The sequence below is a fragment of the Hibiscus syriacus genome, unplaced genomic scaffold, assembly GCF_006381635.1.
Source record: "Hibiscus syriacus cultivar Baekdansim isolate YM2019G1 unplaced genomic scaffold, ASM638163v2 tig00111648_pilon, whole genome shotgun sequence".
NCBI classification, from domain to species: Eukaryota; Viridiplantae; Streptophyta; class Magnoliopsida; order Malvales; family Malvaceae; genus Hibiscus; species Hibiscus syriacus.
Window position 1 is genome coordinate 3,504,991 of NW_024063145.1, and position 18,283 is coordinate 3,523,273.

General features: G+C 35.2%; 1 protein-coding gene and 1 non-coding gene across 2 annotated transcripts; one reads left to right on the forward strand and one right to left on the reverse strand.

The window, feature by feature from the left end:
* Positions 1-12,040: 12,040 nt before the first annotated feature.
* LOC120166826 (probable WRKY transcription factor 29) lies at positions 12,041-17,529 on the reverse strand. Its single transcript, XM_039176018.1, has 4 exons — positions 17,401-17,529; positions 13,115-13,356; positions 12,883-12,996; positions 12,041-12,446 (listed from the first exon to the last, which is right to left on the reverse strand). Exons 1-4 carry the CDS (start codon positions 17,527-17,529, stop codon positions 12,104-12,106), a joined length of 828 nt encoding a protein of 275 aa, XP_039031949.1. The 3' UTR covers positions 12,041-12,103.
* Positions 16,549-16,621, forward strand: TRNAK-CUU. Its single transcript has one exon. It is a non-coding gene; the product is annotated as a tRNA-Lys (tRNA).
* Positions 17,530-18,283: the final 754 nt, after the last annotated feature.

Genomic DNA, 18,283 nt, shown 5'->3' on the forward strand with positions numbered 1-18,283 from the left:
GGTCAATGCCTTGCGTGAGGAGATCGGTACTCTACGCGATAACGATGGTGCATGGCGTGTGGAGGTGTCTACTTTACGTGGTGAGGTTGCGCTCTAAGTGAGATGGTAGTATCGTTGCAGAATGAGGTTCATACTCTACGCAACGAGGTAAGTTTAAGATTTTCCATATTTAACTTGATGATAAATTTACTCGTAATTTCACTTAAATTAACCATTTCACTTAGATTGCTTAGTAAATTTATTCGGTTGCTTCCAATACTGCTAAACTGTTTATTAACACTATGAAGTTAGTATTTGTCTTTTTGTTTTGTCTTTTGGTTGAAGTAAATTTATTCGGTTGCTGCCAATTCTGCTAAACTATGTATTCTTTAACACTGTGAAGTTAATATTTGTCTTTGTTTTGTCTTTTGGTTGAAGTTTTGAAATATATTTGTCTTTGTTTTCACTATTTAAATATCATGTCCGTTTATTTACTGATATTTGTATTTAATTATTTAGCGGACCGATAAGGTGGATGCTTTACGTCGGGTTTTTCTTGCACGATAGAGTTCACGCATCAGACGGCGTGCACGTGCTATTAAGTCTCCGTATACCCCAATAGTGCGAAGACACCGCAAGAAGAAGGCCGACTCGCCTGTCATCCCTCAAGAGTCCACTCCTATCGTTGAAGAGGCCCCTATCATTCCTCGAGAGTCCCCTCCCACCGTTCAAGAGGCCACTGTCATCGTTGAAGAGGTCCCTCCCACCATTCAAGAGCCCGATTCACATGGCGTCATATGTAGGATTCTTGAGAAACCCTCTGACGTGTCGGACATGATGGATTCAAGTTGGCTCTCGTATGAGTTACCGGCCAGTACCATACCGGTATCTGAAGAGGAGAGGAAACAACTACCGGACACAATTCTGGATAACACCCTTTGGGCTAAGACCGCAATTGATTTTTATCTACATGAGCGAAGCCAGGGGTGTTTCACTGACATATGCAAGCTCAATGATGATATCTATTTGTTGCTTGATCGGTCTTGGTGGGGCGTATTATTAGGGGTCGAAGACAATGGCTATTTCGATGGAGGGGTAAGTCTTATATTTTTCTTATATTTTAATTTGATTATTTTTTTGTAAATTTATGTAAGTTACTAATATATGTCTTTTTTGTAAAACAACATATCGATGCGTGGGTGTCACGTCTTCTAATAATTAGGAAACTTAAGGAAAATAAAAGAAATACACGATATGCAATTATGCCGACGTCTTTTAACGCCGTTCACTTGAAGAATCAACGAGATGAATCATTTGCGTTGGGCAATGGACAAGCTAAACTTTATCCTGCATGGTGGGAGGTCGATAAGGTTAGTGTTTATTTTAGATTGAGTTTAAAGGTATTCATAAATAAGTGCGTAAATGAATGAATTATTACTTATGATTGCAGGTGTTTATCCCTGTTTTGGAATGTAACCATTGGCTTCTCGTCGAGCTTCAGATCCCATCCCTTAAGGCAATAGTATATGACAGCATGATAAATTACATATCATTGGCTGATTTAAGAGATATTATTAAGGGATGGAGCTCTTATTTGGCTAAATTCTTGGATGCGATAAATTATTAGACTCGTTCTGGAAACAAGAAGCCAAAGAAGCTCAATATTACAGTTAGCAGAGACGAGACCGCACCACAACAAATGAAAGGACCCAGAGGGGATTGTGGTCCTCTCGTATGCTTGGCATTGGACCGTTTGATCACAGGAAGTATAAAGTATCTACCTCCCACCGATATAGATAGAGCTGCAGTAGGCTTGTGGTTTCGACATTATATGGCTAGATCGATATATACGAGACGCTGCCTACCTGCATCCGCGTTATAAAAATGTCCATAAACAATTGGTAAGTTTATAGGCTTTTGGTTTGAAAATGTTTGGTTAAGTACCTAGAATTCAATAATTTGCTGTTTGTAGGTTTTAGATGTGTAGAAAGTGTTGTTTGAGCAAATGTTTGGTTTATGCAGGTTAATCTCAGAAGTGAGCTGCGTGAAAATGATGTATGACTGCAAAAGTTGATTCAATAGTATAAGTGTTATTTTCTCTAATAATTATTGCTTATTTTTTGATTGTTTAATTGATTTGTAAAATGTGATTTGTAAAAGTTGATTTGTTTAATTGATGTTAACATAATTCTTATTTGTGCTTGTTTAATTGATTGAAATGTAATGGTTGATTTTGTTGATTTCAATCTGCATTATGTTGAAGGCAAAAAGTACTATCGCAATGCGAAATGAAAATCGCAACGCGAAATGAAAATCGCAACGAGAGAAACGCAACGCGAAATTAAATTCGCGTTGCGATTTTCATTTTGCATTGCGATTCCCTCGTTGCGATTTTCATTTCGCATTGCGAAATTAGCGTTGCGATTTTCATTTCGCATTGCGATTCTCTCGTTGCGATTTTCATTTCGCATTGCGATAGTAATTTCCGCGTTGCGATAAACATTAAGATGATTGCCTATTAAGTGATAACAACTGAACATATCATAGCAATTTTCAAACTCAAGTTACTAATACATGCCTAACTGAAAATGTTAAAAGTTCATACATAAAATCTACATAATACAACGTTTGCATTTAAAAATCACCTAAGTTAACAGTCCCAAAAGGTGAAGCCAGTTGTGATTGGGATTTTAAAGATGATTGCGATTTTGATTGCCTTTTTCTTGACACCATATGAGCTTTGGATTTTGATGATGATCCATATTTTGGTAGAGGAAAAGATGATTGTGATGGCACTGGTGATCCACATGTCAACCTTGTATGACCACTTTCCTTGCACCGACTACATGTCGATTTCTTCTTCTCTTCACCCTTAGACGGTATACGATCGTGACTTTTTGGTCGGCCAGGTAGCCTTCTGTCCATGGCTGGTGGCAAAACTGTTTGTAAGACATCTGGTATGTCCCACTCAGAAGGATGTGAAATAGGGTAGACAATCTCGGCATAAGTCAGTCGATATACTTCTGTAGTGTAGCAATCCATAGCGTATGTGCTTGAATCATCTTAAGTTTAGATGAAGAGCAACTTTTATAACATGGCCACACGGATAACCAGATGTTTGCCATTTCATACAACTACACGTCCTTGCATTTAGATCGACAAGCCCATTTAAGTTATTATCCAGTACTTCAAACAAAGTGTTTGAACATGGTTCAACTCTCCATGACGTTGACTTCACAACACGTTTCGTTATCTTTTTTCAGTCCATGGTGTAACACGATGTTCCAATGTTCCTGTAAATTTAAATAAATAATACTTAGTAAAATATATGATAAGTTACGAATTCAAAGAAATAATACCTGCATGGTTTCTTTTCTTGTAGTACCACTGTTGAATAGAGGCTCGAAAAAACTCCATTAACATAGTAATGGGTAATTTCCGGGAATGACGACTTAGAGCGTTAATTGATTCTGCACTATTAGATGTCATGAAACCATATCTTGCTCCAAGTTGATGTACTCTTGACCATCTTTCAAACCCGACATCTTCTAGTGTTTGAGCACACTGAGGCAAAACACGTCTTAAACAGTTTATATGCTTATTGAAATCCACTTCCCGATAAGCCTTTACAGCCTTCCAGTATGTCCATTTGTGCTTTTTTATACCAGCAGACCTTGATTTTAGATTTCTATACAAATGAACACCACAAAGTCCATGAAAAGCATCTGGGAAACACCTTCTAACAGCGTTGTCAATTGAGTTTGCCCTATCGGATATGATTGTCAGATTGCTAATAGGACCTATGCAATCCCTAAGATGCCCCATAAACCATGTCCATGAATCAGAGGTTTCAGATTTGCCAACCCCGTAAGCTATTGGCAATATCCCATTTTTAGCATCCATGGCTACTGCTAATAAGTTTACTCCAAGGTATCGACCTTTCAAATGTGCTCCGTCAAATATAATAACTGGGCGCATGCAAGTAATAAACGAACGAATCTACAAAATAATATACACAAGTAATATAATCATTTAAATGTGAAATGCATGTAACTAACAGAAATGAGTCAACAGAATTATATTGATTTACTAACCGCAGCACCAATGGAAATAAACAGCAACTCAAAGCGTCCATCTCTATCTGTTTTGATATGAGTTACCGACCCAGGATTTTTCAGCTTTAAATTGTGACAATAAGTCGGCAGTTGGGCAAACGATGCTTCTGGCGACCCCCTCAACAATTCCAAGGCATTACATTTAGCTCTCCAAGCTTGAGAATATGATATACTAATCTTGAACCGAGCATTCATGTCAGTCATAATTTCATGTCCCCGATATACCCTGCCATTTAAAAACATTAACTCAGCCAGAAAACCACCCAACACCTTTTTGTTTGCCTGTCTATGGTGAGGAAAAACTTGGGTTCTTGAACATGTATGTTTATCAATAAAAGTCCTAACTCGAAACATTGCGCAATCTTTTATCCTCTTTGCAATCATATGCCACGTACAGTTTTTGTCAATCGTACACCTTGTTTCGAAACGATCTTTGCTTGATTTGTTAACTTTTAGTTGATAGCCATCTTCCACACATTTCGTATACAAAGCTATCTTCAAGTCTTCCTTTGTATAAAAACAATCATCTTTCTTGATACGAATAACTTTTGTGTAACAATCAACTGCTTTCTTTGCCAACTCTTCTTCCGGTAGCTGAAGTAATTATGGCATATTCCAGTTATACTCCCGTGGCATTTTCTTTTCTTCGGGGACTTTTTCTTCTTCTTTTTCTTCTTCAGGATTATATGAATTACAGAATGGATGTTCAACATGTTCATTCACAGTCGTAACTTCCTCCTCATTATCATCAACAACATCTTCCTCGGCAACGGGTGTTTCATCATCAAAATCCGTGTATTGACCAATATCAAAGTCCGGGTATTGACCAAGATCAAATTTCGAATACTGACTAGTACTCACAATTTTTTCTCTTGGCTCATCATCGTCTAATTGGTCAATACGAAAACCGGAATTTGGTGCTGAAAGTTGATTTGGATTTGGATTAGAGAAAGGCTGTGGGTTTTGAGACCCACTTAGTTGATTACTGCCCGCTACTGACCCAACAATACTACTTTTAGGTTCAACAACATACAATGTAACATCATCACTTGAAACATTAATGTAAGCAATGAATCGTTCAACATCTTCATTGTCGGTTAACAAATAAACTTTACCATTTCTCTGATAAGATAGCCTAAATCCACTTAGGGGCTCTAAATTCAATTTCTTTGAAACACGTAACATTAGGGTTTCATAAGTTAACTTCTTTAATGACAGTTTTAGTTGAAGATTCATGGGTAAAGGCATATATTGTAAAACACCATGAACATTCTCCCATGACCCTCCAAAACACAAATCTATCCAAACATGATCAACATTAGATGATTTCATGGTTGTAACTAAACAAACGAGATGCGAAACTAAGACCTGTTGCCGGATGGGGAAGGATGTCATTGGATATAGGAACAGATGTCGCCGGAGAGAGTGATAGATGGAGATGGAATGAGTTACGATTTAGGGATTTAGGTTATGAGTTGTTGCTGCTGCGTATATATACACAAAAAATTTGGCTTGCGAAACTAAAACCTGTTGCGAACTTTGAAACTCGCATTGCGATTCTGTATTATCTCGTTGCGAAAGTCAGAATCGCGTTGCGAAAGGCAATCATTTGACCATCGCAATGCGAAATGCAAATCGCAACGATAGAATCGCAATGCGAAATGAAAAAGGCAACGAGGATTAACATGCATAAACTTTTAACAATTATTGAATTCTAGGTACTTAACCAAACATTTTCAAACCAAAATGAGTATATATGTTAACAAAACTTGCATTATGTGTATTTTATGTGTGCACTTTTAACATTTTCAGTTAGGCATGTATTAGTAACTTGAGTTTGAACATTGCTATGATCTGTTCAGTTGTTATCACTTATTAGACATTCATTTGACTATCGCAACGCGAAAATGGCTATCGCAACGAGAAAATCGCAATGCGAAATGAAAATCGCATTGCGATTTTCTCGTTGCGATTTTCATTTCGCATTGCGATTTTCATTTCGCATTGCGATTTTGTCGTTGCGATAGCCATTTCGCGTTGCGATAGTCTGTTTTGCCTTCAACATAAAGCAGATTGAAAATCAACAAATCAACAATTACATTTCAACACAAATTATGTACACATCAATTAAACAAATCAACATTTACAAATCATCTTTTACAAATCAATTAAACAATCAAAAAATAATAATAATTCTTATTTCTTCATCAATTATTGAATCAATGAATCAACAACTTTTTGACCCCGTACATCCATTTCACGCAGCTCACTTAAGGATTAACCTGCAGAAACCAAACATTTGCTTAAACAAGACTTCCTACACATCTAAAACCTACAAACAGCAAATTATTGAATTCTAGGTACTTAACCAAACATTTTCAAACCAAAAGGAGTATATATGTTAACAAAACTTGCATTTGACTTACCAATTAACAATGGACACTTTCATAACGCGGATGCAGGTAGGCAGCATCTCGAATATATTGCTCTAGCCATATAATGCCGAAACCACAAGCCTACTGCAACTCTATCTCTATCGGTGGGAGGTAAAAACTCTGTGCTTCCCGTCGTCAAACGCGCCAAGCAAAGGCATATGAGAGGACCACAATCCCCTCTGGCTCCCGGCGATTGCTGTGGCGCGGTCTCGTCTCTGACAACTGTGACATTGAACTTCTTTGGCTTCTTGTGTCCAGAATGACTCCAATACTTAATCCCATCCAAGAATTTAGCCAAATGAGAGCTCTATCCCTTGAAAATATCTCTCAAATAAAGACAGTGATATGTAATTGATCATGCTGTCATACACTATTATCTTCAGGGATGGGAGCTGAAGTTGGACGAGAAGCCAGTGACGATGTTCCAAAACAGGGATAAACACCTGCGATCATAAGTAATAATTCATTTATTTGCGCACTTATTTATGAACACCTTTAAAAAATTTAAAAAATAAACACTAACCTTATCGACCTCCCACCATGCAGGATAAAGTTTAGCTTGTCCATTGCCCAACAAAAATGATTCATCTCGTTGATTCTTCAAGTGAACTGCGTGAAAAGCCGTCGGCATTATTGTATATAGCGAATTTTTTTTATTTTTCCTAAGCTTCCTTATTATTAGTAGACGTGACACCCACGCATCGATATGCTGTTTTACAAAAAAATACATATATTAGTGAATTACATTAATTTTTAAACAAATTAATCAAAATCATATATAAGACAAATATAAGACTTACCTCCCCATCCAAATAGCCACTGTCTTCAACCCCTAATAGCACACCCCACCAAGACCGATCAAGCAACAAAAACATTTCATCGTTGAGTTTGCTGATGTCAGTGTAACACCCTTGGCTCCGCTCATGTAGATAAAAATCAACTGCGGTCTTAACCCAAAGGGTATTATCCACAATTGTTTCCGGTAGTTGTCTCCTCTCCACTTCAGATACCGGAAGGGTACTAGCCGGTAACTCATACGAGAGCCAACTCTCATCCATCATGTCCGGAATCGGTGGGGGTTTCTCAATACTTCGATATATTACCCCATGTGAATCGGGCTCTGGAATGGTGGGAGGGACCTCTTCAACGATGACAGTGGCCTCTTGAACGGTGGGGGGGGAATCTTGAGGGAGAATAGGGGCCTCTTGAACGATTGGAGGGGACTCTTGAGGGATGACCGGTGAGTCGGGTTTCTTCTTGCGGAGTCTTCGCACCATTGGGGTGAACGGAGACGTAATAGCACGTCCACGCCGTCTGATGCGTGAACTCCGTCGTGCAAGGAAAACCCGACGTAAAGCATCCATCTTATCGGGCCGCTAAAAAAAATTAATACATAAATCAGTAAATAAACAGACATGATATTAAACAAAGACAAATATGTTTCAAACTAGCATTGTATTCACCCAAGTCATTATTCTATCATAGTTCACAAAATGCTCAGATAACATTCCAGAAGTAAGCACTTATATAAACATTTAAAAGGACAACATATATAAACATTCCAGAAGAAGAATAGTTTACTTTCGCAACACGAAACTTAAAATCGCAACGCGAAATGACTATCGCAACGGAAATGGCTATCGCAATGCGAAATGAAAATCGCAACGACAAAATCGCAACGCGAAATGAAATCGCAACGACAAAATCGCAACGCGAAACACAAATCACATTGCGATTTTCATTTTGCGTTGCGATTTTGTCGTTGCGATTTCATTTCGCATTGCGATTTTGTCGTTGCGATTTTCATTTCGCATTGCGATAGCCATTTTCGCGTTGCGATAGCCATTTTCGCGTTGCGATAGTCATTTTCGTGTTGCAAAAGTAAACTATTCTTCTTCTGCAAATTGAAACTTGAATGGATTGCATTACTTCAACCAAAAGACAAAAACAAAACCAAAAACAAATACTAACAAAAATAGTTTAGCAGTATTGGCAGCAACCGAATGAATTACGAGTATGAAAAATCTTAAACTTACCTCGTTGCGTAGAGTATGAACCTCATTCTGCAACGATCTACCATCTCACGTAGAGCGGCTACCTCACCGCGTAATGTAGACACCTCAACACGCCATGCACCATCGTCTTTGCGTAAAGTACCGACCTCCTCACGTAAGGCATTGACCTCATCACGTAACTCCCCTAACTCATCCCGTTGAGGTGGAGGTGGAGAACAGGGAGATAAACGTTGTGGCATCTTTGTCGGTCGCCTATCTTGCGGTGATGGTGGAGAAGAAGCTCGATGATGTGATAGAATAGGTGATGGCTGTCGTTGTGGAGGTGTATAGCCGGGTCGATCAGATGATGGCTCTGGGTGAGGTGATAGCTCTGGGCGAGGTGATGGCTCCCGAAGTGGAGGCTGCTCATCAACCGTTCCATCAAAAAAACGCTTACTAGCTTGCCACCAATCAGTGGCAAGCTCAGCTTCCGTGGGTGTCAGCCTCTGTAGAGGAGTGTTGGCCTCCTAACAATATAAAGCTCAAACAAAGTTAAACGTGTACTAGTAATAACTTGTTTATAAACATATGGTAGTATTTATGTTAACTTACATTATTTATTGTCGTATACCGTAGTAAATCTTCCCATTGCAAGGTCCGTTTCCTCTTCCAGGAAATAGCCCTGGAATATCATTTGAAGTTTTTATTGCATATGTCTTCATGGCGGGAAAGGCCTCAAATATCCAAATCTACAAACAATATAATAACAAACATTAGTAATTGTTAAATAATTACTTATAATTTTGGAAACATCATATAAAAATTCTTACCTTAAAGGCCCAAATAAAGCCTGTCAAAGTGTATTTGGAACCATCGCCATACAAACGTTTTCGATCATCCAAGGCAGACGATAACTTATTCCATGTAGCTTTCCATAAATACGAGCCCCACGGAAACAGGTTCCACGCATTTAGGTCTTCTACCAATTTGATTAGATCATTTGGAATAGGTTGTCTGGCCTCTCTGCCTAAAAAGCCGGCATGCAAAAGAATTAGAAGGCATACTCGGACAACGTCGACATCATCCATCCGAGTAAAACCGTCTTTATTATTCAACAATCTTGTCAGGTCTTCTACGTGTAGACTCGGCCTCTCCAGCTCAGGAAAAACCCGGGATAGCCATGATGGGCGGGTAATGTGTCTAGTGTACCGACCTACATCATCGTGTCCGAAGCATAGACCGGTGATTAAGCAAAACTCCTCCCACCCAAAACACGTATACACCGGTGGAAAATCAAACCATATCTCTTCATCACGACGTTGTATAGTCTCTGGTAGATCGCTAGTCATGGTTTGAAGAAACAGGTGTGTCAACATCGCATCTCCACCGGGATGTTGTACTTTCAGCCATGGCCCGAAGCATGTATCCTCAAACATTTTTCTTTGTGCAGGTGAAAGCTTCGACGCAATTGTTTTGGCCAGGCTGACTTTATTTCTCAAGGTCAATTGCGTCGAATAAAAGTTCTACAAAAACAATAATCATACTAAATTAGATATACCAAAAACTACACTGTGAAGATATACCAAAAACAATAATAAACATAAAGAGTAGTAGTTTATTCTTCAAACTTAAATTTGCAACACTGTGAATTTCGTATTTGTCTTTGTTTTTTGGTTGAAGTAATGCAATTCATTCAAGTTTCAATTTGCAGAAGAAGAATAGTTTCTGAAAATGAAAATCGCAACACGAAAATGACTATCGCAACGAGAGAATCGCAACGCGAAACTAAAATCGCGTTGCGATTTGCATTTCGCGTTGCGATTCTCGGTTGATTTAATAAGCAATCTAAGTGAAATGGTTAATCTATTATTGAAATTACCAGTAAACTTATCATCAATTTCAATATGAAAAACCTAATAATAATGCAAAAATTTCAAAAAGAAAATAATTAAAAAAACCAACCCTTGTTGGTTGATTTGGTTGATTTTCCATTTCTGATTGTGAGGGTGGCTCTGAGAGATGGAGATAGACGGATTTCGCCGGAGATGGGGACGGATTTCATCGGAGATGGGTGAGAGAGTGAGAGATGGAGATGGGACTGAGTTGTGATTTTAGGTTTTAGGTTATGAGTTGCGATTACGGGATATACTGTTGACGATTCAGTGTTCCAATATATTAATATTCGTGTTTGGAATTTAAAAATAAAATACTTGGCCAGGATACTAATGGCGCTTTGAAAATCGCATTGCGATTATGTATTATCGCGTTGCGAAAGTAAGTATCTCGTTGTGATTTTGTATTATCGCATTGCGATAGTCAGTATCGCATTGCGATTTTCCCAATTCGCGTTGCGATTTACTTATTCGCATTGCGATTTTCCCAATTCGCGTTGCGATTTACTTATTCGCATTGCGAATTGGGAAAATCGCAACGACACTGTAGACCATCGCAACGCGATTTTCAACTATCGCATTGCGAAAATGCAACGCGAATTTGCGATAATGGAGATCGCGTTGCGAATTAGCGATCGCATTGCGATTTTGTTGGTCATTTTGGCAAATCCGGAAAAAGTTGGTTAAAATCGTATATTCTATGAGATTTTTGGTCACTGAGGTTATTTTCTCTATTATTAAATCTACTAAATCATCACAGTGGTTAAATGAACTATTGTTATTACTTAAGATTTTGAATTCAAGTAGTTACGTTTATAGAATGTATGTTTCGAGAATGATTAAGAAAAAAATTATGAACATAAAAAAATATTTTATGTAAATTTATATATTAATTCTATATATTTTAGATATTTTCTTTTATTTCTGTTTTCGTCCTCATAAAATTTACAAGTTTTCTCTCCTTTAAAATTTTTAAAATTCACTCTAATATAAAATCTTTCTATGAGTATATGTAACTTCTTGTTATGAGTGTAGATGAACATATCATTTGTTGAATTGTTCGTGAACCGTTCATGTAATGTTAATTTATTTAGCTAAATAAACGAGTATGAACAAAATTTCTTTGTTCGTTTATTAAACGAACAAACACTAATAAAAGTGTGTTTAATTCTCTTATGTTCACGAACAAGCTTGTTTATCGATTCATTTACCCAATGTTTCTTTTCCTTTTATTTTTTTCATGTTAAATATTAGTGAAGATAAGGATTAAATTAAACAACCAATGTTTCTTTTCCTTTTATTTTTTTCATGTTAAATATTAGTGAAGATAAGGATTAAATTAAACAAATGGTGAACTTGGAGTTTAAACTGTGCAGCCTAAGGAAATATAGGACTAGTAGCGTAATTTCACCATTTTTGAAACATATAAACAAACTTGTTCAAGAACGCTAAACAAACTTGTACATGTATGTTAAACAAGCATGTTCGTGAACAATAAATAAACGAACATGAACGCTTTAAAAAATAAAGAAACAAACACAAACATATTCTTCTTCTTGAAAGAAAACACATATTTTTATTCATTCAAACTCGATTCATTTACGCCCCTGCTTCTTGTGAGAACTGCAATTCCAAAGATCATTACATGGAATGGATTAATATTATGCCTAACACTATAAGATGTTCATTCATGGACACCATATTTCATGAAACTGCTCTAAAAACACACCTTCATCCAAATTCTCTAACCTTTGAGCTAATTCATCGTCATCCCTAGTGAGAATTTTGGCCCCTTCTTCACCATCAAATTCCTCCATTTGTACCCTCCTTTGTTCCACACACTCATTTTTGCTGCCCGCCGTTAACGACTCGTTGCGAGTGCTCCCGGTCAGCGAGCTCCGCCGAGTAGAGTGGTCATGGCAGTGCTCGGCGCCTGTGTAGGTTATAATAAAAACTCGAGGATTCGAACAGCTACGCTCTACTTGCTTCCTTGCCAAACATCCTTTTGAGCTACTGCACCTATAATAGCTCCTGTTTTTTTTCACCATTCAAGCAAAACAACATTAATAGAAAATTAAACTACCCTTCAAATCTTGATCCACCAAAACATATTTAAAAAACTGTCTACTATTGAAACAGCGCTTGTTATATAACAATAACAATACTGTATGAAATCGTTAGTATGACTGCGACACTCATAATGATTACAGTAACATCCGATATGTCTGCAAATACAATTAGGGATTTAAATTGTATTCGTGGTTGCGTTATCATTTGTTTTGAAATTATCACGATTACATACACAACAAATGTTATTATGGTGATTGAGGGTATTGCAGTCATGCAATAATGGTACTGCTATATAACAGATACTATTGCTGTATTGAATCGCCTTTTAAATCTCAGGTCACGATAAACACAACACAACTAAGAATATAGCAAGAGATTAGAATCTTTAGTTTTGAACCTTGGAAATGGTGACCCTTTGATGGGTTTTTGCCCATATTTTCTCCAAGCCCACACATCCGATGGAAGCTCATCAGCTGTTACATGCTGCACCACTGTATTCTCCTTGTTCTTCCTGCTGAATTAATACATATGATCAAACTGTAATAAACTTAGGGTTTCCATAATCAAAATCTTTACTATTTTGAAATATAAAAGCGTGAATATATATATATAGATATATATATACTAACCTGAATCTTTTAGGTTTGTTTGAATCTTTATTTCCAGAAAAAGATTGCCTTTTTGGTTTCTCATCTGGTTCGTCAACATCTGGAGGGACTGGTAGGGAAGTTGTAATGATGGTTTGAGTTGAATTTGGAATCAAATGAGGGTAGAAAGGCCTGTAAATCTCCTCCAGCTTATCAAGAACTTTAGGGTTCGTTTCAAAAATTTCTGGGAAACTCATGAAATGATCTTCATCTTGCTGGAAACCCTAAATCTAATCCAAAAATATATATCTTTCACTCTATCTAACTATGACCAGTCTTTTTGAGATAAAACTCAAACTCGATCCGACCCGATCGGATCCAGAATAATATATTTATAAAATATATTACTTTTATTCAATAAAAAAATAGGCATTCAATTAAAATATATATAGATGGGTATTATTGCAATTATCCCTAAATATATAAGGTAAAATTATTTTTTTGGTCAGGTGGGGTCGGATATTTTTCACCCTAAGTCTGAACTCGATCTGACCCGAACATAATCCCTAAAAAACTTGACCTGAATCCAATTTTTTTTTAAAATCGACCCAATAAGGTCGGATCCTGTCGAGTTTGGGTCTCGTGTCCATCCCTAATAACATTGTACGTATTTTCATTATGGTTTTAGTTATTGTAAACTATCAATTTAACCACTTTATTGAGCAATCACATTTAATTAGTTGATCAAGTTGCTCATCTTAATTCTCTTATATTCCTAATCACTTAATTATTCTTATGTTTTTAGTATCCAACTATTAAAATTTATATGAATCAAGTGACCCAGTGGTTAAAAGGAATGATAGTTATTTATAGAGGTTCGGAGTTCAAGCACGACATCTACAAAATATTTGAGCATTTATTGTCAAATAGTCGAGAGTCATTTGAATATATATTACATTACAGTCACCCTAGATTAATAAAAAATTATTAACATTTTTATTATATATTAATAATAACTATTCATTTTAGTTATTGAGTGTTAAAAACTTATTAAAATGATTATATAGTCTAATATAATAATAATTTTAATTTTAAAAATTAATAGAATGTAATTTTGAAAATAAAAACTATTATTATATCAAGTCACATTATTATATTAATGATCAAACTAGATTGAAATTGTAACATTAGTAAATAATAAAATAAAAAAAAAGTTAGTAACAAGGCAACAAAAATAGAAACACTATAATAATCTGATGATTAATAAGTGATTTACTCTTATTTATTATGATAAAATTTAACATTTAATCATTCTATTTTAATTTAGTATAATTTTTAATTTAGTATAATTTGACATTTTTATTTAATTTTTGTAACGTTATCCTTAGCCCCAAATTGATAACAGCGTAGTTGCTGGTATTAAAATGATGAAATAAATTTTCTTTTTTGTCAAAAAAAGAAGAAGAAAACCTTAACATATAAATTTATTATTAATTGAAAATTTTCACATTTTGTGATGGAATAATAACAAAGAGAGATTTTGATGTCACTACTATAATAATAACCATTAAAAGTATTACCAATTTGAATCTATTAAGTAAATGAGTCATTTTATGTTAAATTAAAATAGATAATTTAAATCTACTAATAGAGTTGGTTCAAGTGGTAAACAAATTGATATCGCTTAATCATATCTCGAGTTCGAGACCTCATGTATGCAGAAAATCCCTTCTAGGAGACTCACACACTAAAAGAAGGTGTGCTACTCTGGTTGGTCCAAATTTATCAAGGAAAAACCTTATAAAACTGAGAGGAAAACAAAAAGAAATAGATAAATTAAAAATCTTAAATTGCAGCATAAAAAAGTGTAATTAAACCATTTTACATTCAATTAATAATGATAATAAGGGAGTAAGCATATTTGGTCGGTTGGCTAAGCTACCGATTTTTGTTCTTTCATATTTCCTTAGGCTATGAGTTCTAGACTTAGTAGGAGCACTCCTCGTTCTTCCCCTAGAATCCTCATTCCCCTCCCCTCGAGATTGAATTAGGATTAGGTTTAAAATTTGTCAAAAAAATTGATAATAAGGGTAAAGTACATGTTTAGTACCCCCAACTATCACTTTTGTTCTGTTTTGATCATCAAACTATCATTTTTTTCAAAATCATACCTAATGTCACGTTTTGGTTTCATTTTTGGTCACTCGTCATTAAAAGATTAACAGAACTACTGACGTGACATTTTTAAAAAATCTATATTAATATATTACTATAAGATAATGCCACGTTATCTTTGCCACTGAACAAAACTAATAGGTTGAGGCACTAAACTTGTAGTTCACCCTAATACTAATAAAATCTCGAGATGTTGAAAGATGTGATGAACCCATTAATTGCCACTTGCCCGTTTGTAGAATAGGGATATTGTCATGGTTGGTCCCTATTCTCATATACCAATGAAGCCATAGCCTTTCTTCGTTTCAGCATTCTCCCTTTCCATGGAATGGAACATACATGATCGGTAGCTATCTGCAACTTGTAAAGGATAATTACAAACAGGGATGAACAGAGGGGAATAGGTGAACGCGATCGCCTCTCCTAAATATTTTAAATTTTTATATATTTTAAATAATTTTTTTATTTTTGATTGAAAATATATTTCCTCTCCCTAATTCAGTAGCTTTATTGTTGGTTATGATAAGCTTTAAGGTTGTTTTGGAAGCTCAAGGGGTTAATGCTTTTGCTTCTCTAGTTGTGTTGCAATCCGTCAAATATGTGGCAACCTTGTTTTGTTGAAGTTGTCTAGTTTCTTAACTGGTTGTGTTGTACTCTTTTCCTTCAATTAAAATAAGGGGAGGTTTTTAACAAGGCTCACAATAGATGTTAAACGCCTTTATGATTAAATGAATAAAATTAATCTTACCGAGAAAAAATAAATATTTATAGAATCATTTTCCCTTAGAGTTTTATAATTTTTTCTCCTAACATAATTTTTTAAAGCATTATGGGTATGTAGCCTTTGAGCTAATAGTAGTATGGGTTGAAGAAACAAAAAAAAGAAGATATTATCACTTGAAGTGCAGGGAAACTCTGTATAGTGGAAGCTTAATTATTTTTGGTTTGGATATTGGACCACCAGTTTGCTTTTTCCTTTTTTTTCTTTTTTCATTATATTAATGCTCCAATTTGGGTTTGTAAGTCATTTTTCTAGTAATCAAACAGCTAGTTTTATTCCTGCAAATTGGGTCGTTTAAGACAAAATCACGACTTCACTTAATGTTACGTTTTGTTTTTTTAATTATTTATCGTTAAAAAATTAACAAAATTACGGACGTGAAATTTTTTTCCAATAATAATATGACATTATCTTACGATGATACATCAATATCACCATTAAATATTTTTAATATAGATGACCAAAATAAAATAAAAACTAAATATTAAATTTTAACATTGTTTAAATTTTAATAGAAATTGCCTGTCTAGCTCAGTTGGTAGAGCGCAAGGCTCTTAATCTTGTGGTCGTGGGATCGAGTCCCACGATGGGAAATTCATAATTCGGAAATCTCCTACGGAAACTGCTCTCAATATGACGTTGGGGACATCATACTATCCTACCTCCCCTTATCCGATATGATAATAAAGGTCGGCTAATTTTTAAATTTTAATAGAGATAGCGGGAAATGTTGAATGAAAGCAGCTGGTTTCCGCGTGGTGTACAGTTCCCAAACCACCAAACATTCTTTTTTTTTCATTTTTGGAAGATTTGGCAACCGACATTTGATGATTAATTATCATGATATAATTTTCAAAAGAAAAAAATTATCGTATATAAAAAATGTTTAATATATTTTTAAGTGTCTAAACTATATCTCAAATTGATTTTTATTGTCTAATTTTTTTTTCGTCTACTTAATATTTTTTTGTTACACTTTTAGGTATTTATCGTTAAAAAAACTCGTTAAGCTTGTTGGATGTTCGAATGATCGGACGCCGTCGAGATTTCAGCTGATTGGAGGAGGTTGTGGCGTTCGGTGGTGGTGAGGGATTGAAATAAGAGTTTTTTGAGATTTTGAGGTTTTTTTTTTCTAATTTCAAACATAGTTTTAAAAGGTGCACCAGAGATATCGCCCATGGAAGTCCAGGCGCAGCGCAACACTCGGGGGCTCGCCTTATCGCTTTTCTCGCGCTTTTACCAGGCGCAGGGATAATTTTAATTAAAAATAATATATATTTGTTATTATATTATAAACCAAAAGTTAAAACCCAAAACCCCCAGCCCTCGATTTGAGAAATCAATTAGGGAAAAAAAAGAAAAAAACCCTAACCCAACACACAGCCTGCTGATCAGCCTCCACCACCGCTAGCGAAGCACCAGCAGCAGCGTCGCTGTTGCAATCTATCATCACCGAGTGAGGTACGTCTTCTCTCTTTTTTTTCATTGCTGCCTTCTTCATTGTTGTCTGCAGACTCAGCTTCAGCCCACAGAGTCTACCTTCACCGCTTCAAGTTTTTTCTTTTCTTTTTTTTCTAGTTTAATAAATTAATTAAAATTGTTTGGGTATTTGGGAGATGAATTGTAAATTTTATTTGTACAAAAAGAAAAATATTAATGATGTATAAAAATAACTTTTTAAAATTTGTTCTAATATAATTTAACCTTTTGATATGTCATTTAAATTGGTTCTATAATAATTTAAATTCGGCTCTAATGCACATTCCGCCATTTTCTTAGATTCCACAATGATATGCAAAATATATATATGCAATTATGCATATATTGATACATACAAATAAATGAGAAAAATGATATGCAAAATATATATGTAATTATGCAATTATGTCAATAGTCTTTCAATAGTTTTATTCTCTTTTGTGGTTTGTTTGTCAATACAGTTAAATCTATTATTATTTATCTCTTGTTCGAGTTTATTTGGTTAGATTTTTTAACATTTTTCTTATATAGTCCTTGTGCAATTTTAAGTGGCTAATTATTTTGTGTTTAAGAAAATTTCTTATTATGTATAGTTTACCGTTGTGGTTGTAAATCTTTATTGTAATTTGAATATTTTTTTATTTTTAATAAAATTAGAAACTTCTATAATATATATATATATATATATATATATATATATATATATATATATATATATATATATATGAGAAAAATGGTGCATTACCAACACTAATTACAATCAGAAATGAAAGTTG

What these genes read in the sequence shown, in the direction of transcription:
- LOC120166826 (XM_039176018.1), bottom strand. Translation starts at nt 17,529, where the DNA reads ATGAAGAAGGCAGCAATGAAAAAAAAGAGAGAAGACGTACCTCACTCG. An exon ending in ATCAGCAGGCTGTGTGTTGG is followed by an intron (nt 13,357 to 17,400) that starts GTTAGGGTTTTT and finishes GATTAGATTTAG; the next exon opens with GGTTTCCAGCAAGATGAAGA. An exon ending in AACAAACCTAAAAGATTCAG is followed by an intron (nt 12,997 to 13,114) that starts GTTAGTATATAT and finishes TTAATTCAGCAG; the next exon opens with GAAGAACAAGGAGAATACAG.